Consider the following 27,246-nt stretch of genomic DNA (forward strand, 5'->3'; position numbering starts at 1 on the left):
GAGTCCCGCATCGGGCTCTCTGCTCAGCGGGGAGCCTGCTTCCCTCTCTCTCTCTCTGCCTGCCTCTCTGTCTACTTGTGATCTCTCTCTGTCAAATAAATAAATAAAAAATCTAAAAAAAAAAAAAAAAAGAAACGAGGCAGAGTGTGTAAAACTGCTATCCCAGGGAACGCTACTCATGGTCACTAATGACTGGTCCATTCTCTGAGGCTGGAGCTACAGATGTGGCTCTACACGGTGACTACCACAGACAAGGGCCACAGCTGCTAACACTGCAAAGGAACACATCATACAAAGGTCAGTTTGTTTTTGGCTTCAGAAATGCAATTTTTAATAGGTTGGTTCCAACATGTGAACATGTTGTCCCCACCGTTCATTTATAAATCAGCTGTTCAGAAACAGAAATAGATTTCCCCAGAGAAACAATACTGTAGATGGTTAGCTCATGAACGACCATTTAATCCATAAGAGGACAGACTTTTAGTGTTCATGTTACTAGCTTGTGTTCTGGGAACATTCATTCACTTAACACACTTCTAAGATGTAGCAGGCACCATCCCAGGAGCTGAAGAGAGATATGGGAAGTAGTGTCTGTTGCTTCAAGGAGCTTAGAGTGCCTCAAAGGAAAGAGGCATCTGATCACTGATTTCAGCGGACGGTAACAGACATGGCCACTGGCTATTGTAGGAAGAAGGAGTCTAGTCTACACAATCTGGGGATGCTGCAGGGGCAGGAGATGGGTGATGAAGCATTTGAAGAAAGAAGTTACTTCCCTTGCTTGGGGCTCAGGTCTGGCCCTTGCACTATACTTTGTATGCTCAAACCCAACTTCCTGGGCCTGACGCTCTCCTCAGCTCTCCTCCAGGCCGTCCAAAACCTGGCAGTCCCTATCTTCCTACCTGATCCATGTCCACAGAATTAAAACCCTTGCTTTTTGCAGCCCAAACAGTTCACATCTAGGTGTTAAGGGGAAGACGATCTAAAAAGAAGTTTCTCCGATCTGTGATTAAACCATCACTCAACGTCTCGAAGGTATCTGCATTTTAAGAAGCAGAGAGTTTAAAACTCTTTTGTTTTCGCTATAAATGTGGAAACTAGGAGTATAAGCACATGAAACCATTTCGAAAAAAGTAGTGGTTGCACAGACCAACTGGCCCAGCTCGTGGACGGCCTTGGGAGCCATCTTTCTTTCAGGGATTCCAACTCCTTCACTGAATCACACATCCTTAGATGCCGTAAGGATGTTGTGTTGGGTTTCTGTGTACATAGCAGCTCACCTGCAGCACTGGGACCACCAAAGGAGGGAGGACTGGTAGCAGAATGGCCACTTGTCTGGGTCATTGGGAACCTGGAGGGTCTCATACTAGAACATGGGTGTACTGAACAATGTGTGATTTCATGCCACTTGGAAGCGAAAACTGAAATCACCCTAGGAAGACTCTTCCTGGGAGCTGGAAAGCCGCCCAGCTTCCCAGCACCAAACTCCTCCTAGCCCCACTCCACGTCACTGAGACCACAGCAGTCAAGCAGAGTGCCCCGCCCTGTTGCACGTGGTGTCTGGCTCTCCCAGCCCCAGCAGAGAGGACCAGAGTGACAATGACATAATTTTGTTAAAAGCCTCTCTTCCACGACTTAGGGTTGAAGGGTGAGACTGTCATTCCGATTCAAGAGATTCTGAAGTGCAGAGGCAAGGCGACCAGGTGAGGCAGCTATTACAGGAGTTGCCCCGTTAGCAGGGAATCAAAGATCCCTTTCTCCGCACTCCGTAGCTCCGGAATGAAGGAATGGCTGAACAGCTAGCCCTTTTCCCAGCAAATTAATCTCATCATGTGAGATCTCAGTGTTTGTTGATTTCTTCCTGTGTGTGTGGGTGTGGACCGTTTTTGCATATTGGTGTGGTGGATCACACTTGACCTTGACCACAGGCATTCTGAGTACGGGGACACTGAGGGCCACACCTGATCTCATCCTTCCAGATGCTCGCTGTGTCCTGGGAAATGTATTTATGGTTGTCAGACCATAGGGGCGATGAAGGAATCAAGGTGCTCTGTCTACACTACATGGACTCCAAATCACCCTGAACAGTGTCAGACCTAGCAGTGACCCTCTCCGTGGGGGCCTGAGCTGCAGCAGGGGAGTGGGCGCTCTGGAAGCTGGGGCTGACTTTGACTCAGCCCCATCTCACCAGAAGCTTTCCCAGCCTTCTCCCTTCAGCATCAGAGGATGAGAACAACTCCTCTGACGGCAGCCTCTTCTCATTAGCAACCTGGAACGCTGCTGTGCTGAAGGCTGCATTGTTCTTCCACGTTTGAATATCAATTTGCATAATGAAGCAGGTGAGAGCGCCTCTTGCCCGCTCAGGCAGCCCTGATTGGCAGAGAGAGAGGGATTTGTACATAATTGGCCGCAATTAATTTGACGCGCTTTTATAAGGAGAAAAGGAAAAAGCAGAAAATTGCTCAGTGCTCCAAGTCAGAGCTGCATCTGCGCCCTCTGTGGGGGTGTGTGCGTTTATGTGTTTGCAGCGATGGGTAGGTGTGTTACATACAGGCCTGTGAGTGGTAATCTTGTGTGTTCAAATGCATTTTTTTTTTCTGGGAGCAAAAAAAAAGCTCCTTCCCCCCCAAGGTTCCCATGCCCGGGAGGGCCACGGCTGCAGCATCCTTCATAACGCAATGCTGTTAGCCATCTTGTTCAATTTGTCGTTGAGGCCACTAGGAGACATCATTAGACATCCTAGCATTCTTTCTTTAGTACCAGGATGACACCCAGCTCCACATCTCTTTTGTACTCAGTCCAAAAAAGGCTGAGTCCCAGCTGTCTCGGGGTCTGTTGGCAATCAGTTCTTGCAAGAAACGGAACAGGCCTGCACCTCGCTCGGATCACACTGTGGTGCTAGTGATAAGCTGAGAGGCGTGGGAGCAAGCTTTCAGGAATTAAGCATTTAACAGTTTTAATATCAAGGTGGTTTACAGACTTGAGCTACTCATGGTCTCCTTGCGATGGGGACTTCAGAAACAGCCAATACCGTGATGAAGATGGAGGGATACAATAGGGTACGTTTCCCTCCTCTCCAATTCTTTCTTCTCTGCCTTCCTGCCCTTTCCTCTAAGAGGAAGGTTCCTGAGAGTGGGATCTTTTCCTTTCTAGCTGGAATAAGTAAGTACATGGGTTCCTTCCCAGGAGAGAAAAAACTCAGCCCCAGTGACATTCTGCATCTAATTCATTCATCCAGTCAACCCTCATTAAGTCAGTGGCTTTTAGACATGCAAGAGACTATGAATTCAGAAACAAAGGCAACAGAGGCCAGATTCGAGTGAACAGAGTCTCTTCTAAGTTCCTGTGCACAAACAGCTGGCAAGAGAGTGGTCTATCCGCTCTCTGTGGGGGTCCGCCATCACCCCCCAACCTGGAGAAGCTGAGGAGCCAGGCCAGGTAGGATCCCCATGAGAGGGGGCTTGACTGGATGCTGACGCCTCAGGCCAACCCCTCTAGGAGCGCAGGGAGAGGACACACCGCTATGTCGGGGCAGCTGCAGGTTCCGGGAGCAGCTCTCCCCTGATCAAATCCTGACACCCTCACTTGCTAGTTATGTGACTTTGGTGAATTTGCTTGACCCTTACAGAACTCTCCTCCTCATCTGGAAAATGGTGTCACTCATCTTTACCTTCAAGCGTGGCTATGAGGACTAAAAGTAACCACAGATGGAAAGTCTACAGCAGACATCCAGCATCTGCCCATTACATAGTTCAACACATGTTCAGTAAGAAGGGCAGAGAGGATCGGGCAGATTTGACTCCAGGAATCCCAGTGACTACGAGCTGGCCAAGACAAAAGCCCAAGCGAAGGCAGCCATTACAGATCCTGTATTCGAGCTGTTTACCTCCCATTCTGGGCAGAGGAGAAAGGCAGAGGAGACAGGAAAGGCCCCTGGAGGCAGGAGAGCCCTCACCTGAGGGGCTCGTGGTGATCTAGCATGGACGGTCTATATGCTCAGCCAGCGTTCAAAGAAGACTCTTCTCCAGGTCAGACAAGTTCATGGGTTCTTCAGAGATTCTCTCAAAGGGAGAACGCTGGTCTGCCACTCCCAGAAGGCACCTGGTTGCTTACATGGGTCCCTCCGGCTTCTCTGTCAAATGACGCCCTTCCTGCAGATTTCTGTTTTGGCTGCTTCATCCTGAGCAGGGGATCTCTAAAAACACCTGCCTGTACTCCTGGCCCAGCCTGACTCTCTCCTGCCCTCCTGGCCTGATCTGACTAGAGGAACCAAGGCCCACGCACCAGGTGACTGGCTGGAGCCAAGACCTGTCACCCTGTTCTCTCAGGTACAGGCCAACGTCAGCCCTTCTCCATTCTAACTACAGGGGGTGAACGCCAAGCTCTCCGAACAACCTCTGCAAAGCCCTTCCAGGAGGTTTGAGGGGAGTGGGAGAAAAGGGGGGATGCCAGAGCCCTAATAACTTTCCCCAAAGCAGTTTGCACTCATGACCCTTCTCGTACTCGTGCTTTCCCGGCTGCTTCCTGGCAGGTCCTGTTAGGTGGGCGCTTATAAACCTGTACTTTAAATTCCACCTGCATGGAGAGAGGCCCATTTATCTGAAAAGGTTCCCCAAGTGGCTCTGATATTCATACTCTGCTTTCTACCAGCCCTCCCAGGCAGCCACTTCTCCTGCGGCCCCACCACAGAAAGATCTAGTCGAATGGACTGACCATCTCATTGTTGAAGTGAGGACCCGAGACTCCGTTCTTCCCCCCACTGGCTCCCTCCCCAAAGTCCAAGCTGTATGCACCCTGAGGGAGCTTCCTGACGCCTTCTTTTCTTCTCTCCACTAGGGCAGCTCTCAGGATCTATTGGCAGAGGTAACACCCTTGATACTCTGAATCAGAGCCGCCAGACAAGACTGGGTGAAATACCAGAGGAGATACAGGCCGTGGGTAGTCTCCCCATGGCTCCCGAGAGCCATGCTGGAGAGGAAAACCCAGCGTTGAACTGTGAACAACACGGTTGGACTTGCCAGCCTCCGGCGCCTTCAGGCCCCCGCTGGCTCAAGCATGTACCCCGCTGTGCAGAAAGCTTCCAAAAACAGAACAGGCCTCACACAGTCCACTGGGCCCCTCATCCACTCTTGCCGTCATTAGGACAAGGAGGGGGGCATTGGAAGGGCAAAAGGTTAAAACATCCATAGAGCCCAGAGCCTGCACAGGCCCGTGTTCACCGTGGATACAACTGTGGTATCTCTAAAACCGAATTCACTTTAGCCCTGATGCCTTTGGCCACATATAACTTTTCACAGCTGTGTTAATTTGTCTCCAAGGACTTGAACTTAGTTGCCCAGCACGAAACACTAATTCTTAATAAATCCTCAACCCACAAGCTAAGATTTATTGAGCATAAAAAAGTTTAGTCCCCTTATACTGAAATACCTATTTCTAGTTTTTGTTTTTAATGAAAGATGTTGAGGACCACTCTTGTTTTCCTTTGATGTAAGTCAATTTCAGAATGAGGGACCTGCCTTCCGTAGCCAGCTAAAGGGAATAGTTGTCTTTTCTTGGGACCAGAGACTCAGCTGGAAGTAGAGGCCATCATCCCTGGGGGTCCCAGAACCTCTAGCTCTCCCCAGCCCGAGACAGCCTGACAGAGAGAGGCCTGAGGCGGAAGCCAGACATAAATGTAGGATCTGACCAGCTCAAAGACCTGCTCAAGCTTCTCCCACTCCCAGAGCACCTAAAACTTAAGGAGAGCATGCCACGCTGTATGCTCTGATTTCTCTTAACTGAAATCATTTGTTGCCTATTGCTGGCTTTTAGGTGGGGCCCAGTTCAACTCAATGGAAGTGGGGAAATTATGAATTCATACTCATGCTATTGTGCTCAGTTGCCTTTTAAAACATGTATGGCTCCAGGAAGGCTTCTATTCCTCTTACATATTACCTAGGGACACCTTTCTAAGAAGAGTTACACAGAGCCAAAGATTAGTTCTGATTTTTTCTTTTCTTTTCTTCCTTCCCTTCTGCCTTTATTTGTATTTCTTTCCTTCTTCCTTCCTCCTGCCTTCATTTCATTTTCTCTTGTTTTGATTCATTTCATGGAATGATGGTTCTGATATCAACAGAATGAGATGAAACTCTTCTTTTTCCGTATAAGAAAGACACCCTTCCTCAGATCCATATTGTAAAGCTTATGTTCTGTGCACAGGCGAAACTGTGTTCCTAACGTAGCTCTGTGTCAAGTTCCTAGCTATCCAGATCCTTCTCTTGTTGTTTGTATGTATTCTTAGAGGATGGATATACAGTTGACCTTTGAACAATACAGGTTTGAACTGCCCAGGTCCACTTAAATGAGGATTTTTTTGATCCAGTATAGTATTATAAGTGCATTTTCTCTTCCTTTTTTTTTCTTTCTTTTTTTTTTTTTTTTGAGAGAGAGAGAGAGAGTAAATAAGCGAGCTTGAGTGGAGGGGGTAGGGGCACAGGGGGAGGAAGAGAAATTCTCAAGCACACTTCCCGCTGAGCTTGGAGTCTGATGCGAAGCTTGATCCCAGGACCCTGAGGTCATGATCTAAGCCAAAGTCAAGGGCCAGAAGCTCAGTCCACCGAGCCACCCAGGTGCCCCAACCTTCCTTATGATTTTCTTAATAACACTTTTTCCTCTAGCTTTATTATAAGAATGCAGTAAATAATACCTATAAATATACAAAATATGCGTTAATTGACTATTTGTGTAATCAGTAAGGCTTCCAGTCAACAGTCAGCAGTTCAGTTTCTGGGGAGTCAAAACTTACACTCAGATTTTTTTGCTGTGCAGGGGACTGGCATCCCTACCCCCACGCTATTCAAAGGACAACTGTGTGTGCACTTATGTGTATGTATACACATGTGCACGCATATGTGTATGTATACATACACACATGTAAACGCATGAGCATACACACAGGTGTGCAATACATGTGTGTATATGTACACATGAACACACATGTCCATATATGAGCATGCATTCCTGTGTCACAAAAAATCTAACAAGGAAGATGGGTTCATCCACGCAACGAGAGGACATCTGTTCACCTTTATTGAGAAAGATGTCCCCAGTGCCTTAGGAGCACATAAAGTCCCTTCCAGTTCTGGGATTTGAACAACGCAACACAATCTGGAATATGAGAGGGGTGCATTAATAATACTGTCCATAGAAAAGAGTTGTGGAAATGATAGAGCGCACAAAAACCTGTTCTCAATCCCCTTTGACAATGGCATTATTACAAAGAGGTCTAGGAGAAGGTTGCGTGGGAAGTGAACACACCTGCACCACACTCCATGCTGCCAGGAACTAATGCGCATCGGCCCCAAGCGCAGAGCGAGCGGGAGCCCTCAAGGACACTTGGGTTTTTGACTATTTCCCTAAAAATTCAGCAGCGTGCAGAAGACTTCTGTGGTGTGGAAAACACGTCTGCAAATCCTCAGTGTAATGGCGATCAATTCTTCGAAGTGAAGGAGATTCGTGCGAAGAGGGGCTGGACTGGATCCTGCTGTAAGAAACAGCCACTTTGGAAGGATGGGGCGAGATGAGTAGGAGAAACCCCGAAGTCTAACGTCTGCGGGGAGCTCAGAGAGCAGGTCAGAGGAGAGTTGCAAAGGCCCATATCTGTTTCCGGGGGCTGCCATAGCCAGCTACCAAGGACATGGTGGCTTCAAACAACCCTAAGTTATTTTCACGCAGTTCTGGAGGCCAGAGGTCCGAAATCCAAGTGCCAGTGCTGCATTCCCTCCAGAGGCTCTAGGAGACAGTCTGTTCCTTACCTCTTCCAGCTTCCAGATGGTTCTTGTGGTTGCAACATTCCAATCTCTGCTTCTGCCTTCTCCTGATCTTTTCTGAGTCAAGTCTCTGCCTTTCTCTTATAAGGACACTTGTCATTGGATATAGTATCAACCTGGGTAGTCCAGGATGACCTTATCTTGAGATCCTTAACTTAATCACATCTGCAAAGACCTTTTTCCAAATAAAGGTAACACTCACAGGATCCAGAGGTTAGGACATGAACGTATCTTTTTTTTCCGAGGGGGAGGGGTCCATTCAACCTACGATAAACCCCAACAGTACAGAAGAGGTCAGGGGTGAGGAATCCTGTGTAGGGAGCCATGGAAGGTCAGGAAGGGTCACTCAAGGAGAGAACGACATAGTGAAGTCTGATGCTGTGCATGGGTACACAGAAAGGAGAGAAAGGAGACTCTGGGTCCCCCCTTGGGAGCCCAGTAGCCAGTGCCAAGACATCTGCATCCTGGGACCGGGAGGGTGACCACTGCAAAGCCCCACTAGTTGCCTCAGTCAAGGTGTCCAGGCTAGTCAAAAATGAACTCAGGAATCAGGAGTGGGCAAAAGTAGTCCCATTCTCAAGTAACACTAACAAAGTGGTGAGAGTCGACCCTGAGCAATGGCACTGGGTGTGGGCAAGCTCCAGTCATTGCTCTGGGGGCACCTGGATGTAGGCCAGCCTGCAAGGAATGAGGGAGGACTCTGAGCTTGAGGTAGTGGCCCACGTGCAATGTTAGATTGGTTCTGGTAACTGACAGACAAAAGGTGCAGGTGTCCCTTCCCCTCCGCACGTGTGCCCTGTGCCCTGTGTCCTCCCAGGCTTGGGGGAGTTTTCTTTTCTTATCACTTCCTCCAGAATTGCTCTCGACCAGCTGCTACAAGAGGACTGGTTGCTTGACAGCTCCACAGGACTCCCACATAAGAAATCACACCCTAGTTTGCTCAGCTACCTGAAGGTCCAGTCCAGACGCCCATTTCTAGCTCCCTGGCTCATTAGTCATGCCTGCCACTTTCCCTAGTAAGCTATTTTTGGCTCAGTATTCTGTGATCTGACCAAGAAGGTCTGCGCCAGGACCAAGGCATGACAGATCAAGCTTGAGGTCAGCTGTCTCTCACTGGCTTTCTGCCTGAAATGAATAGGGCAAGGAAGACACCTCTGTACAGGGGAAAGAACAGGGCCCATTTCCTCCCACGCTCAAATGCCATCCAGTCATTACATATCAGTGTACTATGGTGTGTATATGCTTATCACCAGGCTGGCTCTCTTCCAGAATGCGTACGGACTCGTTCGTATGTTGATTTAAAAGTCCTACAAGGCCTCTATGCCAGAAGGATGCATATGAGGGGACTTCGAGATGCTTTGGGACTTCACATAGAATAATCAATATCTAGAAAAGCCATGAGTCCTCATTTAGCTTTTAGAAGGCTGTCCTGAAAGTATCTTCAATGTGCAGGCAAAGGGGGTTGCCCTCATTAATTAGACAGGTACCTTTTGGATGTTTTAAAGTTAATAAAAATTCCTATGGTTCCTTGAGGAAAAGAACCTCAAAATACACTGTGGGTGCGTAGGACACGGGGGTAGGGATGTGTGAAGCAAGAGGCTGCAAAACACCTGGGGAACCCAATGGTCAGACATCAGCCTCTGCTTCCTTCACCCCATGACTCCAGAACCTCTCCTTCTTTCCCCTGCTGCCGCTCCTCTCCCACCATCATCCCACAGTGGCTTAAAGCTCAGGGGCACAACAGGCTCAAGCTAAAGTCAATGTGTGGACCATCAGCCTGTACAAGTACTAGAAATCACCGCCCTTCTCCGTTTAAAGGAATGCCTCTGAAAAACTTCTTAAAGAAAGTACAAATGAGGGATGCCTGGGTGACTCAGTCGGTTAGGCATCTGCCTTCTGCTCAGGTCCTGATCCCAGAGTCCTGAGATCAAGCCCTGCACCGGCGGGGGCGGTCCTTGCTCAGCAGGGAGTCTGCTTCTTCCTCTGCCCCTTTACCCTACTCATGCTCTCTCTCAAATAAATAAAATCTTTTTTTTTTTTTTTTAAGAAAAAGAAAATGTTAAAATACTATCATTTCATCAGATACCTGCTTTTTGGGAGAGGAAAAGGATCTAACTTGCTATGTTTTGACAAGGTAGATAGGAGGATAGGAAGAAAGAAGATGAATGAAAACCAAGTCCTAGGATCTGAACAGGATGGCACAGGGCTTAGGGGCTGGAGGCAGCAAGCACATCAGAAGGAAAATGACTTAATCCTTTCCAGGTTCAGTTTCCTCATCAACAAATGAAAACATTCAAAGCACCATTACATAAGATTGTCTGTGTAATTCAGCTGGGGCTTGTACAAGCTGAAAAAATGTGAGCAGAGCTATCATTGTTGAAGTTATGTTAATAATAATGAGGACTGTTATTATTCTTATTCGTAGTAATGGTAGTCCTGGTAGGGATAGTGTACGGTGACCTCAGGGTTAAGTGAAACTGACAGAGAAATCATTAAATGAGAGATTCAAAAATTCACTGAAAAGTGGAGGCAGGGCATCGATACCAAACCTTCCTGACATCATAACTTTGTCTGGGATGAGTTACAAGGGAGATGTCCTGATGAAGTGGTCAAGAGCCAAACACACAGGGACGCAAACCTTTAGCTCTGTCACTTGAGACTGTGGGACTTTAGGGAAGTCCGGAAACTTCCCAGACTCTCGGGGTCTTCATTTGTAAAATGGGAATAGTCATACCTACAAGCAGAGGACACATATAAAATAGATGTAATGCATGACGTACGTAGTAGGGCTCAGCAAATACGGCCTGACCTTCCTTCACCTGATGGACAAGCTCTGGCCAAGCTCATTCCCCTCCTTTCTATGGTTGGCAGACTACAAACTGAGAAATCCGTCTGGGTAGGGGAGACACAAGGGAATGAGCATGGGGCACTCTCTGTTAGGAGCAGAAAGATGTCACCAGCTTCCTTACACTCTGCTCCCACTGGGGGAACTGATGGACTGTACAGTAGGGCTGCTAAATGTTAGAACGTGCACCCATATTTAGTTACAGCATGTAGTGGAATAATTCCCAACTCACTGATGTAATGTGCTACTGCAAGATGGAAGCCGTCCAGTGAAAGGGAGCCCCAAAATAGGTTTTCACAGAAATTTAACTCTGAACCTTCTGATTTTGTACCTTCACAAATGAGATCTGGAAAACACTTTTCTGCCATCAGGTTGAAGACAATTTCCTAAAGATATATAAATTTAATGGCTATAAGTACCTTCCCATCATCACTCCAAGATATCGACCACTTGATCTCAGTTGTATGGAAGATAAGCCATCCGTGATGGTCAAAACAAGTTTAAGAATTCTTTTCCATTTTAAATGTTACTTTCCTTGATGAAAATAAAATTCCATTGAAAAAAAGAGTCTTCAAAATCACCTCATTTCTATTCTCAATGTTCCTGTCTTGACGCCTTCATTCTTTACCTTTTCTTTTTCTAAATTCACAGAATACACTTGCTGTCATGCAGAGTCAGCCCCAAGACTTTGTTTTCTTAAGGTGTTGTGAAGGGAAACTAGTATCAATTTTGACATTTTAAGTGCACTTTCAGAAAACCCTCTTTCTGATTTGTATTAGCATTCCTGACACTGATGTGTGTTATATGTCATTAGTTACTTAAATGTTTGCTATAATTATGTAAATTATGTTGACACTGTCTGGTAGGATGCTTACACTTTACAATTTTGTCATCTACAAAGTTCTAAAATGTATCTGATAACCATTTTCAAGTATTTTCAAATTAGGCAGCTGTTAAAGGGTTCTTGCTCTCCTGTTGCTTTCTTTGCCTATAATGCTTAGCCCTCACCCCACAGAATTTTTTTTTTTAAGATTTTATTTATTCATTTGAGAGGGAGAGAGAGAGAGACAGACAGAAAGAGAGCATGAGCAGGGGAGAGAGGCAGAGGGAGAAGCAGGCTCCCTGCTGAGCTGGGAGCCTGATATGGGGCTCGACCCCAGGATACTGGGATCAGGACCTAAGCTGAAGACAGACGCTTAACCATCTGAGCCACCCAGGTGCCCCCTCCCTACAGACTTAAAAAAACAAACAAACAGGATAACCAGATTATGATCATGGTCCAGTGGAGCTCATGGTCAGACAGGGGAGAGCCAGTCAGATCCAGGTGTCCAGATTATGACAGAACAATGTGGAAGACAGGTGTTATTAATCAAGGGATGAAAGACTGCCATGTCACAGGAGAGGATGACTCACTGTCCAGATGAGCCAAGGAAAACTCCACAAATGAAGTGACCTCTACTCTGGGCCTTGAGAGTTCCACAGGAGTTTGGTGAGTGAAGAAGTCAGGAGAAGGACATCCCAGGCAGATGCACAGATAGAGGGGTATGACCCGGAAGGACGAGAAGTCAAGAAACCCGGGATGTAGGTGGCAAGAGCGTAAGCTCTGGCCGACCACACTCAATGGGAATCACATGTGAAGGCCCTCAGAGGCACATCAGGAAAAACGTCTTTATTCTCTACGCAATGGAGCCACTGAAGTTCTCTAAGCAAAGAATGGATGGGATCAAAATTTTCAGAACATAACCAACGTGGTGTGGAGGACAGACAGGTGCACAACCTCTCTGTGTAAGCTGCCTCGAACGATATATCCTTTTGAAACCACAAAAGGGAAAACAATCTCCTTGCATCTTACTTAGGCTTATCTCAAATAGAAGATCGTAGGGTTGTCGACCGGTGGCTCATGAATGTATGGGGGAGATAAATACAGTGTCCTACGCAATCCTCAGAGATATCTGAAGAAAACAAAATGATAAATATGGCGGATCCCTCACTTAGTAGCCCAGAGCTCCAAGAAGGACCGTGTTCCACAGTACCTTTGCCATATTACGGATGGCATGGCAATATGGTCCTGCCATATTGCATCTGGGGACGTGATCCACGAAATCTCTGCAGAGCCTGACGTGAGGACATGGTCTGCCATACCTCTGACAAATCCACGTGTGAGGACATCGTCTACTGCCACATCCCTGTTTTAGGACAGTCACAGCCCACCTCACCAACGCCACATTCAAGTGTAGAGCCCTGAGGAGGGAGGTGTTCTTAACCCCACTACTGCCCAGGCTAGAGAAACAGGCACAAAAATTGGTGTTAACAGAAGGTGAAGGGAGGTATCTCATTCAACTTTTCTGAGCCAGCATCATAATGATAAAAGATGTTGATGAAGGAACAAAGAGAAATGTTTAAAATGAATTAAGTAATAAATGCAGGAATATATGAATACATGAATAATAAATCATGTGTTAGAAGAGAGAAGTAAATAAAAACCTAAAAATAAGGGAAAGGAAATAAAAAGGGAGGTATTATTTAAAAGAAAAAAAGAAGAAAATAAAGGAAGGTGAACTGGAGAAAGAGGTAACAAGAAAGGGTAAACACAGTGAATGATACAAATATGTACACATAGATTTTTTTTTTCATTCCCTTAGAAGCTTGTTTACCTTCCTCATATGCTTTTGAGTGTTCCTGGTGAGTAGAGATGACTACATGGAGAAATCAGAACATGGGCCCTCAAAAAGATTAGCTCTTCCTTCTTACTCTTCTCAAACCATTTGTTAAGGGTTTAAAGATTTATTTGGGGGGAGACCTACCCCACGTTAGAAATCATTAACTATCTGACCTATGTGTTCTAAACACACACCTGTTCATACCTCATAGCTTCAAACTGGGGAGAGGGATGGGAAATCATATTTTCTAAATCTGAAGGAAACAAAGCGTAGGAAATTTGTTGAGTGGAAGTTTCCAGAATGATGTGGGACATCCATGGGTTCGACTGGACACCCCATGGAGGTAATTCTTCTCACTCCTCTTGGACCATCATGGTTTCAGGAGACAGATCGCCCACAGAACCGTGATGCTTCCAGCAGACCCAGAGAGTATGGTATTTAGGACAGGTTTGGCACATTCTTGTCCAGAAATAGGCAAACCAGTGGACACTTTCCTTTGCCTCACAACTGCACAGCTCACCAGGGAGGCCTGCAGTTGGTATGGGGGCTACCTATTCATCAGCACCACACAGGGAAATCATCAAGTTAAATAGCAGTCAGTTCTCTTTGGGAACACTGTGAACTACTCTCCTGCTCAGCCCTAGGAACACACGAGCATGCCGATGAACAAACATAGAGCCCACAGCCAAATACCACTGGGAGGAAAATGAAGGCCACAATGGGCCAGAGCCCTCAGTGTGGGTGCAGAGGGCGGTCCCCTAATAACACCCCAAATGGGCAACACTGTGCTGACAGGCCACCCAAGCATATTCAGCGGGAGGTACCCCATTCTCAGGAAACTGCTAGCACGCCAAGCCCCTTATTTGCAGCCCGGGGCATACTGGGGCCAATCTTTCACAAATCAGAAAGCGAAAGTGAAGTACTATTATTTCAGTAGGGAAACTGATGTTTGCTCCCAGGTCCCAATTTAAGGAGACATAAGAAAGAGCTGCTGGTTCTAAAGATGGAGAAAATTAACAGGTACATGAGAACTTTGAGTATGGCTCGGAATGGGACTGAGGGAACGATGGGAGGTTTCAAACGGTCCTCTTACCTTTTTGTCACTCAGGCCAGAAACCTGGTCCACATACTCCTCCTGGATCATGAAGGCAGCTAAGTTGGCAGTGTAGCTGGCCAGGAAGATGACAGCAAAGAAGGCCCACACCGACACCATGATCTTGGAGGTGGTCCCCTTTGGGTTTTGCACGGGTACGGAGTTGTTAAACACCAGACCCCAGAGTAACCAAATAGCTTTGCCGATGGTAAAAGATGGGCCACCTGGCTCTGTCATGGTGAAAAGACAAGGATAGGAAGTTACGACAGAGTCACGGGTTCTAGTTAAACAGAGATACCAGCTCTGCGTAGACAAATACAGCTGGTAAGTTCCCGCTCAGAGCAGGAAACCCTCTGACTAAGACTCAGGCATTTTTAAGTTGAGAGTCTGTGCCTCTTTTCTGGGAGCCCCCCCCCCCCCACCACTCCCTGGAGGAGGCAGCTTCCTACCCCGATGTAGATGAGACCTTTGAGACCACACAAAAACTGAATGACAAAGGCAGCAACCCCACGACTGCCACACTCACATCCTCATTACTGTTGTTCCTAAAATTTCTATTTGTATTGACCAAGAAAGGACGTCAACTTCCAAAAAGGTCAACAAGAATTGTGTGGAATGTTCTACCTTTGTCATGGACCTGCTACAACTTTATTCACACGGATGCCAGATGGCTTGGAATGTCCTTTATCCTTAATTTTTCTTTAGCTTCTAGCACTTAGCACCAAATGTTTCCAGGACAATCCTGACCCCACTCCAAGGCCAATGCATCCCAACTGGGTTTCCGATCATGACAGCTTCTGTGTATAATATCAGGATGCCCAGGGAGTCACAGACTCCTGGCTTGGCCACGGCATCGGAGGGCAGAAAGGCAGACCGTCTCTGACCTTCCTCCACCCAACCTTGACATCCACAGTGCCAAGGCTGCTGCCCAGACTTGTGGCCTTGCTGCTTTCCATGTCTGGCAATGGCAAAATCTCGCCTGATGTCTAGGTCTGCCTATAAGCCTCTCCACCGTGGAAACACACATCTGCGCGCACAGTTTCACCGCACATTAGCGCAGGTCTTATGATGCTATCTGTGATCTTGAGAGCATCTGCTCTGACAAGTAAATCAGTGACTACACACGTCAAGCCTCGTATCTAACTGTGCGCACACATCTGTGCATGGGGACCTGACCTCATGGAGCAGATGTGTAACTCCAAAGTTGTTCATAAATCAAATGTTCTATACACTGTAAAATGCCCTGGAGACTTGATATTTAAAGCAGTCCCGTGCTGAAATCCTTCGTGAAGACAGGTGCCCCTAGGTAAGTAAATAACTGGAAGCCCTGGCTTTGAATTTTGTGGCTGGATGATCTTTTGCCTCCTTGATTTTCTTCAAGGTGAAGGGACAGCACACCCTCACTTCCATTCTTGACGCTGTCAACGTATGTATGTACTTAGGGGTTTCTTGGATGTTTCACTTGTGACTAATCATACCCCTCAGGATGGGGGGTAGGGGAGCTCATGGCTTCTGGAAGACTCTTCGGCACAGGCATAAGCCCCCTGACTGCACCATAAGACATTCAAACTTCCAGGCCAGAATGCGTGAGCCGAAGAAGAAGGTAGGTCCCCACCTGGAAATGTCCCCGTGGGGCAGGGATTCAGAGCCTGGATTGTGAGAAGGAATAGGGGAGTTCTGACACAACACTGCCGCCTAGCTCCGTAACCCCAGAGATTCTTATTAAACTGTGGTGGGTGGTTACTCTAATCTGCGACCAAGGTAGAAAACCACTACTCTGACACATAGCAGTGATCCAAGACCCACCCGGAATTAGTGAGTCAGAATGTTAGAAAATGGGGCCCAAGCACCTTTGTCTTCTAAATGCCCCACAGATCATTCTTTGTGTAGCTGGGGTTAAAAAGGGCTTCCCTCCCAGAGGCCTGATTGCAGAAGAAAGCTTATACTGGATGGGAGAAGATTCAGGAAAAAAAGTGTAGTAGTTCCTAATTGTGGGATTCTCAAAAAGTTTCCAATGAGTTATTTACGGGGATCCCAAGTCCCCCCTTCAGGAATCTAGTAAATGTTTTGTGAAGTCTCATAAATGGCTCGAACACAGGGGCAGCCCTCGTATCTCTGGACCTGCTGAGCCAGAAAGCTGGACTGCCCCCAATGGTAGGGATGGGCGAGAAGTGCTATCTGCTGGCCATTTAATTTACAACCCCCCCCCCCCCCCAATGTCTATGCTTCCTGGCAGAGGTAGATGAGCCAGGGTCACAGGTTTGGAGACCTTGCATCTCAGAGGTGGAGAACTCCTTCACCACAGCTACCCAGCATCTATCCCGGGGAGCCTAATTTTCTTTAGTCTTAATATATGGCTTTATCTACCTAGTTAGTCCATCTGTTCAGACAGGCTGCTCACAGCCTAAGGTTATCAAAATAGTTTCCTCTGACACATTTATGCTACACGAATCTACGGCCAGCTTGCCTCTCATTTACCCCAGGGGTAGAACTGGGCTCGCCCGGTGAGGCTTCTGCCAGCAAGGGACATACAGATCCAGACTAACCTCTTAATTGGGGGGACCTCTAATGAGCTGTCAAGCTGTTGACATAGAAGGCTGTGGGTTCATTTCCAGAAATGGGGAAGTCAGGGAGCAGGCAGACACCAAATGAGGAGTAGAGAGACTCGGAATGGAGAACGAGACGCCTGCGCAGAAATGCAACAGTCGTAGGCGACCTTACCTCTGCCATCAGCGAGGCACCTGTTATAACCCACAGGGCTGAAGTACTCGAAGACAAAGACAGCCACGGCTGAGACGATGAGCAGCATGACGAACATCATCACCCATACGTCAGCACTGAATGGCTCTGGGGAAGGGAAAAAAATATCAATGCTCAGCTCAGAATTAACACAGGGAACAAGCAGATTCTGATTAATCTGCATACTCATTTGCTCAGGCAACACGTATTTCGTGGGGGGGAAACAAACCACAGGTGTGTTGCATCTCTCCCGAGAGTCAGGGCCTGGGTGGGGCAGGAGTGATGGGCTGTGTCTGAGTGTCTCCATTGCCCTGATAGGCAATGACTATCATGTCATGTCATGATAGGTCAAGGACTATTTTCTTTCAAACACACGAGGAGGAGAGCGTCTTGCCTATGAACTTTTTGACAGAGTTTCTGCTATTGCCAGGAAATGTGTATCTGCAAGAAGCATTAGAGTGGGGTACGTGAATCAGAGGGGACTGGGTCTTGGTTGATGCAGCCCCATAGATGGCCACACCAAAGGATGGAGGCCTGGAGAAGCTTTCACCAATGCTTCCAAACCTGGCGTGCCAATTCATTCTCTACAGATGGAGTCGCCATTTCAGGCTTGACTGGATTCAGTAATCACCACACCCAATGAGTAACCCTTTGCCCCCTTGCCTCACCTCTCCTAGCCTACATTTACCTTTCAATCCACTTGAATGTGGTATATATGAGGTATCATTAGGGCAGGAGACTAGAAGTCAATGTCAAAAAAAAATCCATCCACCTTGACAGTCAGTATCTGTAACAGTGGGCAAGTGGCCCATGACCAGGGAACATGGCTTGGCTGTAATTAACAAAACAACTATGAGCTGTTCCCTCACACCAAGCGAAAGGGTTGATGGGATAAGACCAGGCAAGACAGCAATAATGTTCTCCACGTGCTTCTTTAATTTCTTGAATCATCCCTGCTGAATCCCTTCCACAGATCTCAATCTCTCTGGCTTGGAGGTGTCTAGAAATTGAAGAGTGCCTTCCAAGAGCCACCTCTCTGAAGGCCTACAAAAAGGGACAATTGCTATTCTTTCCCATGGTACGATGTTCCCTCAATTGTGTCTCAAAATAGTTCTGGCCTTTTGAGCTGTCACATCACATTGTAAACTCATAACTAAGTGAATTAACATACTGTTTTTTCCATTTCCCAAATCATTAATAAAGATGAATTTGAGAAAGGGGAGAAGTTGGCTGGAAATTAGAATCTGTTTTCTTTAACTGAAACCTACTTTACTTTTGCACTTTGAAGGGAATGATAAAAACCTGGTCACTTAACAATTTAAAAAGGACCCTGATAAAGTCCATAACCCACCGTGAAATGCAAAAGCTTCCAGTGGCAGCTCGAGATGCGATGGCAGCAAGTTTAACTCAAAGCCTCTCTACGGTGGAGCAGGGAAGCCCCCAGCCCCTCAGTTCTCACCGATTGCCGATTGCCGTCCTACCCTGACTTCACTGTTGTTTAAGATTAGGGAACAATGAGTAAAAGCAACCTCTCCAGGCTTCCTTTTCTCCCCAGGGAGCCCAGGGCAACTTTCTACCCACAGAATACAAAAACATTTGTATTGGTTCTTACAATTTAAGAAAGTACTTTGACCATATGTTTGATATAATCCTTTTAATGCCCCTTTCATTATGGTATTACCATACCTATTTTCCTGGAGTCAAAGTCCTTTCCAAGTTCATACTCAGAAAGTGGCAGGGCCAGTTTATAATCTGAGGTCTTCTGGGGCAAAGTTTGTACTTCCTCATTGTATTCTATCCCTTCCTTGTCTCTGCCCATCACACCAGTGCCTGATTTGGGAGCTGCCCTCCGAAATGCCCCTGTGAGAACTGGAATGCAGGCTCTGCAGGAAGTCACATCTGGGCTTTAATCCTGGATCTGCCAGCAGTGAACTGACAGGTTGTTGGGAAATTGCTTAACGGGTTTAAGATTCTGTTTCCTGAGCCATACAATGGGTATAAAAATATTACCAGTGAGTAGCAATGACATAATGTAACAAAAGGATGTACAGTGATGCCTGGAACACCTAATAGGTGTTCAGATGTTCAATAAATGCTGGCTTCTTTGACCCCTGCAAAAACTGGTTTTCCTCTAAACACACACACACACACACACACACACACACACACACACACACACCCTGCTATGTCACTGTAGGACTATGCTGATATATCCCTGGCTCTTCCAGTTCAGAAGCTGAGGTGAGTGCTGTACTGATGGGTTAGAATTAGAATGTAGTTTTGTCTGTATCTCTTAATGTTCCAATTATCCTTGCAAAGGAATAAAGCAAATGAAATACATAAAGCTGCTATGAGGATTGATGCACATAGTGTGTGTGCTATCTAATAACACGTCACATAAAATTGGCAGGGCCAGAATCGCCTCACTGTAAGGAGGCGAGCTGAGAAACTCGAGCAATTTATGGGACCATTCTATGGGACCTATAACTCCACTTTATAGTGCCTTAATTAAAAACTTCCCCCTTCCCCCTGCCCGTTGGACAGAGCTTCAAGAAACATCAGTCAAGGTCTATTTCAATATCCTCATGAAAAAAAAAGTTGCTGTCCTTCAGGGAGTCTATGACTTGTCCAAGGGCTTACAGCTTGTTTATGGCCAAGCCAGACTTCCTGTCTCCTAGCCCAATGTCCTGTACTCAAGGTGACATTTTATTTTCCAACCCTGTGCTCTCATGGCCCCTGCAAAAAATATGGGGTATGAGCTCACAGAGGAGCTCATCTAATTGAAATCTTGGCCTTATTTCACCGGGTCTTATATCACATCTAAAGCTTTCGACACAAAATTGATGCTGGAGAGTAGAGAAGTACAGAACAGCACGAGGAAGGACGGGGTTGAGTGGAAGCAAACGTCGGATCTGTTGTATCTGGCAAAGCTCAGAAAAACCAGGTAAAAACCAGAAAACCTCTTTTGGGAGCGTGGAACTCAATTCTTGAAGATCATTAAAAAGGTATTTCAATGATAACAAGAATTAGAAATTATTAAAGCAGGAAGTAGCCTCAGAGATTAGCTGGTTGAAATGGCTTCTTCTATGGATGAGGGAAACTGAGGCCCAGGAGGGAGCCCATCGGCTCAGGGTCAAGTGATGAGCGAGCGGCAGGAATGGGACTAGAGGAGGAACCCTGACTGTCAGCCCAGTACTGTTTTCTTACGGGGTCTGACGCTGTCCCACTGGTTTTGGGTGTCTTCGGTTTTTCATGTTGGAGAATAACTGATTTTGAAAGTCCCCCAAATTAAGCTCCCCTAGCAAACCACCTCCTGGCTGAAAGAGCTTGGTCACATGTTCCTCCCCTGAATGTCGGCCTGCTTCATGCCGGCCAGCATGTCACTTACCTAAGAAGGCAGAAGGTGAGACAGTCCCATTGCTGCGTGACACCATGACACTGATGCCGGTCTCTATGAAGGGCACAGAGAAGTCGACCACCTCGGACCGCTCCTCGTTGATGGTGAGCGATCCCACCGCCATGTAGGCCCTCTTCATGACCACCTGGGACAAAGGCACAATGCTCCAATTAGGAAGGCAAGGGGCCACCGCAAGGGAAACAGAGCCCAGCAGGGGTTTCCTTAGTAGAGCGGGAACAGAAAGTCTATTTACTATTTTCTCTCTTCTCACATTTATAAAGGAGCATTTTTTTTTGTTGACGTGAAACATAATAAACGAAAAGAAGAAATGGCCCTGACATTCTGGACGCTTACCTCTCCGATCATACCGTTCCAGGTTCCGTTGATCTTCTTCCCGTGCTTGCCATTGGTAACCAGGTAGAGATCATAGGTGAACTTCACAGATTTAGAAATTTTTTTAAGGATGTCAATACAGAATCCCTTGCAACACTTCTTGATGTAACCTGGCTCCTCGTCTGTTTTATTCCTAACCAATGCAAGACACACAACAAAACAAAACAAGGCAGATATTAAAACTCCTGTTTTAAAACTCCATTAAAACTCCAACCCAAAAGCAGGTCTTCCCCTTCACTGCTGAGTGCAATGTGTATCAGCCCACAGAACCGCGGTTCTTTCATTAGCTCATCACACTGAACTGTGTTTTCTCACAATTTTTAGTGCTCCTTTGAAGTATAATGTACCTCAGGAAGGTGCACATACCCTCAGGGTGCAAATGGATAAATTTGCACACACTGAACGTGCCCATTTAAGCAACGCCAAGTCGAGAGACAGAAAAATTACCCTTTTATTTTCTCTTCCCACTCTCTTCCCAGGCATTTCCCACCCTCACCACAGAGAACCATTATCTGACTTCTAATGGGATCGCAGCTTATTTTTACCTATTTTCAAAAATGTCTCTAAATCTCAAAATTTCACGGCACAATGGCTCAAGAAAACATGGTTCAACACCAATGCAAATTTAAATTGCTCTAAATTGGACATTCTGGTTGTTGAGACCAGGCAAGGACAGAGCTATGTGAGCACAGTTCACAGTAAGTCTCTCAGGTCATGATCTGGACAGAACCACGGGGCCGCTCAGCAAGTCAGTGCCCAGTAGTAACTGAAAATTCAACGTGGTGCCCAATTCATTCAATGCCTCAGGTCCCCACCCAGGCAGTTGCTGACAGCTGTTTTTAGATCTGCCTAGCCCACGCCACCCGGAGAGCTGGGGAAGGGGCCATACTCAGAGACTATGCGTTTTTGGCAGGGGACTGTGTTCCTCATGCAGGTTCCACTCAGAGGGTCCACGCTCTCCACAATGACAAAGGGGGCTTCCTCTAGGGTTACAATGCTCAGATGGTCATCCTCCTGTTCTTCTGTCTCAGGACACATTCGGGGCCACACGTAGTACTTCATCTGCAGGGACTTGTCTTTCCACTTGCCCACCTGCACAGGGGTAAACAAGAGACTCAGAAACCACTGGCAAGAGGCCTTAGCAGCCCCTCCTGGCATCACCCAGGTAAACAGACACAGGCATCGTACATAATAGAGGGGGAAATTCTTTTTAACCTGTATGCTCAAAAGGAGTCTACCATGTCTGTATGTAAGAAAGGTAATATATTCATTTGCTCACTCACATACCAAACATTGGTAAGAGGATCTACCACGTGCTGGGGATCCTGCAAAACCTTGGGGCTCAATGAGGCATCCTTCTGCCCTTCCATCAAGCTCACATTGAGTCAAGGAGTCAGAAATGTAAACAAATGTTTACAGCGATAGATGGTAAGTGCTAACACGAAAGCCCGTACAAGTGCTGGGAGGGTGCCAAAGTTTCCTGCTTTGTGTGACTGCCGGTTTTTTCCCACTTAACTGTAACAAGGAGCATGATAGTGAGAGCAGCAAATAGCTCTGGAAAGGTCAACAGAATGACTGGAGCAAATGAGCCAGAAGGATGTGTTTTGGCTTGTAACAGAGGTCCAGTGGGAAGCCATTGTGGAAAACTGGGTAGATCTGAATTGGAAGAAAATGAGAAGTCAGGGTTAAAGGAGGCTGATGCCACTTAGCCGGGGAAGGAAGCTTGGGTGGTGGTGAATGCCATGGGTCAGTGCAGATATGCATCTGCTGGCTTGGGGGGAGCCCCAGGATGAATCACATAGGTCTTCCTGTGTACACAGGCTCCATACCCCACCTTCAGGGAGCACCATTCAAACAGCTCCAGTGTGAAAAGTGGGTGCCCCCTGGAATCATTCACGTGGTGGCCCTGTGGCCAATCACCAGGAGAAATGTGTGGCTTCCATTATCTTTTCGAAGAGCCACTCATTCCTGTTGTTGTAATAGAATCTGCAGGACTTTGTTGGTGGGTTCTTGTTCTCACTCTGCCCTGGAGTTTATACCTTTTCATTTTCTATAACCAAACATCTTCAATTACCCCAGGAATTATGGACTGTAAGCTCCTGCACTTTTCCAATCTATAAGTTCCTCCACGCAACAAAGCAAATTAGCAGTGAAAGCGAGGCCCCAGGACTACAAAACTACTTAATTATTAAGTACATAAATCAATAAGGAGTAACAAATGGGCAGCACTTCATAAGTTTTCAAGCAAATTGGCTTAGCTTTCCACATTCCTACAAAACCCAAACTCTTTCATGTCTGCTTTTGTCTAGTTGGTTTTCTCCTGAGTAACTTCTTAGGTGTGGTTTGTACCTCCCTCCCACCTGCCTAGTAGACACCTAGTAGGTCTGTACATCCACAGCCCTTGTTTTACTCTATCATTGTACCATGGACAGTGGGTTGGTGTCCTGGACTGACTTGTTGGTCATTAACCTTGGTGCTAGTTTTCTTCCAAGTGTATAAGTCGTATTTTACTTTTGTGTTCAGAATTAGGCACTGAACCAAATGTTTGCTTTCCTTTTTGTGTATCATCTTCTCCGAACCGAAGGTCCTATTTTGGTGCAAGTCTCTTTTCTTCATATTGCTAAGAGTACTTATTTCCCAAGCAGAATTATCCAAATAGCTTCCCAGCCATATGGGGATATTTATGTCTTCAGCTAGCGATTAGAAGGGAGGCAGGACTTGGGGGAAGGGAAACCCCCACCCTGGGGACCCACGATGTTGGGTCACCCCCAACTCGCCCTATTTACCCCAGTGGCCAAACTGGTATCATTTTCTGTATGTTTAAGGGTGGGGAAAGGTTGGGAATCTCTCATGTACCTATTTTTATTTATTTTTCAGTCTTATCATCTTCTCTCAATAGTCCCTTGTGGGTCTTTTCTTTTAAACCCAAATCTGTCCTCTTCTAGCTTTACTGCTGTTAGTCTAGTCCAGGGGTGCAGCAGCCCACTGTGGGATGATGGCAGGCAACTTTGAACTTCACACAGCGTCCCCACCCCCCGGAGCGCACTGTGGACACTGATGCCAGATGGCTCTTCCGAAAACATCACTTGGTTATATAATCGCTATTTAAGAATTCCGACAGCCTCTCACTGCCCTCGGGATGTGTCCAAACTTCTCACCTAGATGGTCGAGGGGTATGCATGCAGCTTAATCTACTTTGACAGTGTTAACATCACTATTTTGAAATATGAACCTTTTGTTCATAGTGGAAAAGGAGGTTATTGACATTGAGAGCTAATATAGGTTAATCAGGAACAGGTTTCAACAAGCCAGCAGCCTTTCCTTTTCTAATGGTCTGACTCTCTCTGTAAGAGAAAAATGCTGCACACATAGCATTCTGGCCAAGCTTCTCATGACACCCTTGTGAACAACATGGAACATAGTATCGATTATTGTATACTATGATAGATTTGAAAAGAGTTTAAAATATTTACCCCAAAAAGAAAAAAAATAAGATTGTTTAATGAATCAGTCAGTGCCAGCTGGAAAAGAGGTCTTTAACTGACAGGTCCAGAGACTCTGTCCTTACAAGTGGCCTGCATCAAGTTTCCTAAAACCAAACAGAAGCAACGCTTACAAAACCGCACATAGCACCAGGCTAAATGGGGTTGACGACCTGCGGCACGGCAGAATCAAGGTTGGGAGTGATAGGAATTAATTGGAATGGGCTAAACCAAATGGAATGAAATTTAGTAATATTTATACATGACGTTGAGCACTTAGATTTTTTCTGAAAAGCAAATGCACAGTATTTAAAAGGAGACACATCAAGAAACAGCGTCTTATAAAAGCTATTGCAATAACAAATGGTATGTTCACGGCTGTACAGTATCTAGCACGTGGGGTGAGGGAAGGGCACAGATGATCCCATTCTGCTGCTCATCCATCATACCACAGCTGGGAAACTAGCTGTTGATCCTATAATTCTATGATCAAATGATTGTTATTTACTAGATCATTCTCCTTCATCCAGCAATAACCGGCATACGGAGGCTCCCCCAGCATACATTTTCTCAGCTTCCCAGTGAGCTAGCCATGTCATTCCTTGCTTTACTTTAGTTCAATTCAACCTAGAGCAGCTGCATGCTAATTCTGTCCCAGGTACCAGGCTATGTTACACATAACAATACCAGGTAGCATTTAGCAAGGGATTAGGATACAGTAGGCACTGAACATTCTAAAAATCTCATTAATCATCGCAGCCAGCTTGTGAGATGGGGACTATTATTTAATGTCTCATTTCACAGCTGAGAACAGAGGGATTTGATGACTTACCCACACCGTCATGGTGAGTGAGTGCAATGGCAGGATTTGAAGCAGAAGGCTCTGGCTCCCGACCTTGGGCTGTACCCACTACCCACACTGCTGCTCTGACCTTGAAGGAGTAAAGCACGATCCCTGTCCTCTGAGGACAGTCTCGGGGGAAAGACACTATCTCTTGATAAGAAGATCAAATTAGGCTTTGGTAATTACCTAACAAGAGGTATAAATAAAGTACTCTGGGATTCAGAATAGAAGTGATTATTTCTGAAAGGGCTGGGGAAAAGCTTGGTGAAGATCCTTATCTTTGAGCTGGGCCCTGAAATATGGTAGAGCATGAGGTGAAGAGTAGTCTATCCATCCAGGCAGTAGCAAGAGCAAAGGATCAAAGTCCTATAGTTTCTCCAAAGAGAGACCAAGGACAGCCCTTCACAGCTGAAAGGTATGATGTAGGAGAGAATCGGCCTAGCTCACTTCTCCTCCTCCTTAAAGATCTGCTCATTCTAGTCGGACAATCTTCATTTTCTAGAAAGCCAGCTGGATAGCACTCATCCCTTCCCAACACCTTGGTCAATGGTGTCACACCGGTAGCTTGAAATTAATTGGGGCTAATTTGAAATCGGCAAATACCGAAATTCAGGGCTTCCCTTGCCCATCCCCCAGTTATTAAACATTTGCCAGCCCACACATGGCCCGGAGTTACCAAGTCATTCATTATCTCATGCCACTCACTACTGCAGTTAATGACTTTAATTTTTCAGGTGTCTTGTCTCCTACCCTAAATTCTGAATGCAACCCTAAGTATTTTTGTGACCATGGACAATTGTTTAAAACTCTGAGTCTCAGTGCCCGTATTGGTAGAATAAGGGAATGATTTCTAAGGTGCCTTGCACAAAATCTCAGGATCCCAGAATCTTTTTAGGATGGAGGTTCCCTACCACACTTCCACCTGATTAGAATCCAGTGTAAAGTGTTTTACGTGATTATTTCCTCAAGGGAGGGAAGTGTCGGGTTTGTTTATACAAAAAGATTAGCTTGTCTTCAAGTAATGATTCTTTTTTATTGTTTCTTCAAGGATGACTGCGGTGAGGAAGAGAAGTTAACAAATTCCCCAGGACTGAAAGGAGAAACAGTTTTGGGAGGAAAAAAGGAAAAGAAAAAGAGCCCTCCACCATAAATATCAGATTCACAATGCCAATACACAGTGCTCATGTGAAAGACCATGTTTAATCACCTCAAATGAGCTACCTCAAGGCAAGGAGCAAGCATTTAGAAACAAGTGAACAACTAAGTATAATAGGAACTTTTTGTGTGGAAAATAAGTATGTCTCAATAACTTGTTAAAAAGGGAGGAAGTACGGTGGAGATATTATAGATGGGAGGGTTTGTTCAGAGTGATGAAGAACGGCAAGAGGACAAAGAGAAGCCTGAGACACTAAAAGGGAAACTTTTAAATGCTTTCCTAGAATATCCGGACTGGTGTGAGTTTGTAATACCGGAAATGCAGATATTTCAGAGAAAATACAGTGAGAAAAGCTGAATGAAGAATTTATAGCTGAAGTTAAAATATGATCAGAAAAAGAAAAACCTTGAGGAAATAATGAAGAAAACGTCTATAAAGTGCTCTGAATTCCTCAGAGATAAGCACTAAACAAACATCATTACCAGGCGCACATTTACCAACAACATCTGTCTATAAAAAAGGCAGTTCTCCATACTAACATTTAAAAAGAGTTCTTGAGGACTGAAATCATCTTTCTCAAGAGACACCCCCCAAAAAAATTCTCTGATGAGTTTCCTCAGAAAAACATGGAGTCATTTTTAGGGGTTCTGGTTTGGTACGCTTGGTACAAGATGAACACCTGTTCAGCTGGGAATTTCTCCTCAAAAGGAAGTCTACCTCACAAATCTGCCACATATTATTCCATAGCCTCCGCTCAGGAAAATTCCAGAGAACTGATCTGTGGTGATTTTAGACTTCAAAGTCTTCCTTTTTGCTAACGGATTTCCTCCAT

The 27,246-nt window shown here is 46.0% G+C and overlaps 1 protein-coding gene across 1 annotated transcript in view; it reads right to left on the bottom strand.

The window, feature by feature from the left end:
- The window catches only part of GRIN2B (glutamate ionotropic receptor NMDA type subunit 2B), a 404,576-nt gene that overhangs the window by 28,031 nt on the left and 349,299 nt on the right, over positions 1-27,246 (bottom strand). Inside the window, exons 5-9 of the mRNA XM_046012453.1 lie at positions 21,822-22,024; positions 20,894-21,065; positions 20,531-20,684; positions 17,125-17,250; positions 14,404-14,633 (exon numbers count right to left, since the gene is read on the bottom strand). Coding sequence (XP_045868409.1) covers positions 14,404-14,633; positions 17,125-17,250; positions 20,531-20,684; positions 20,894-21,065; positions 21,822-22,024 — 885 coding nt within the window. The remainder of the gene's footprint in view (positions 1-14,403; positions 14,634-17,124; positions 17,251-20,530; positions 20,685-20,893; positions 21,066-21,821; positions 22,025-27,246) is intronic.

Source organism: Meles meles, chromosome 7, assembly GCF_922984935.1.
Source record: "Meles meles chromosome 7, mMelMel3.1 paternal haplotype, whole genome shotgun sequence".
Lineage (NCBI taxonomy): Eukaryota > Metazoa > Chordata > Mammalia > Carnivora > Mustelidae > Meles > Meles meles.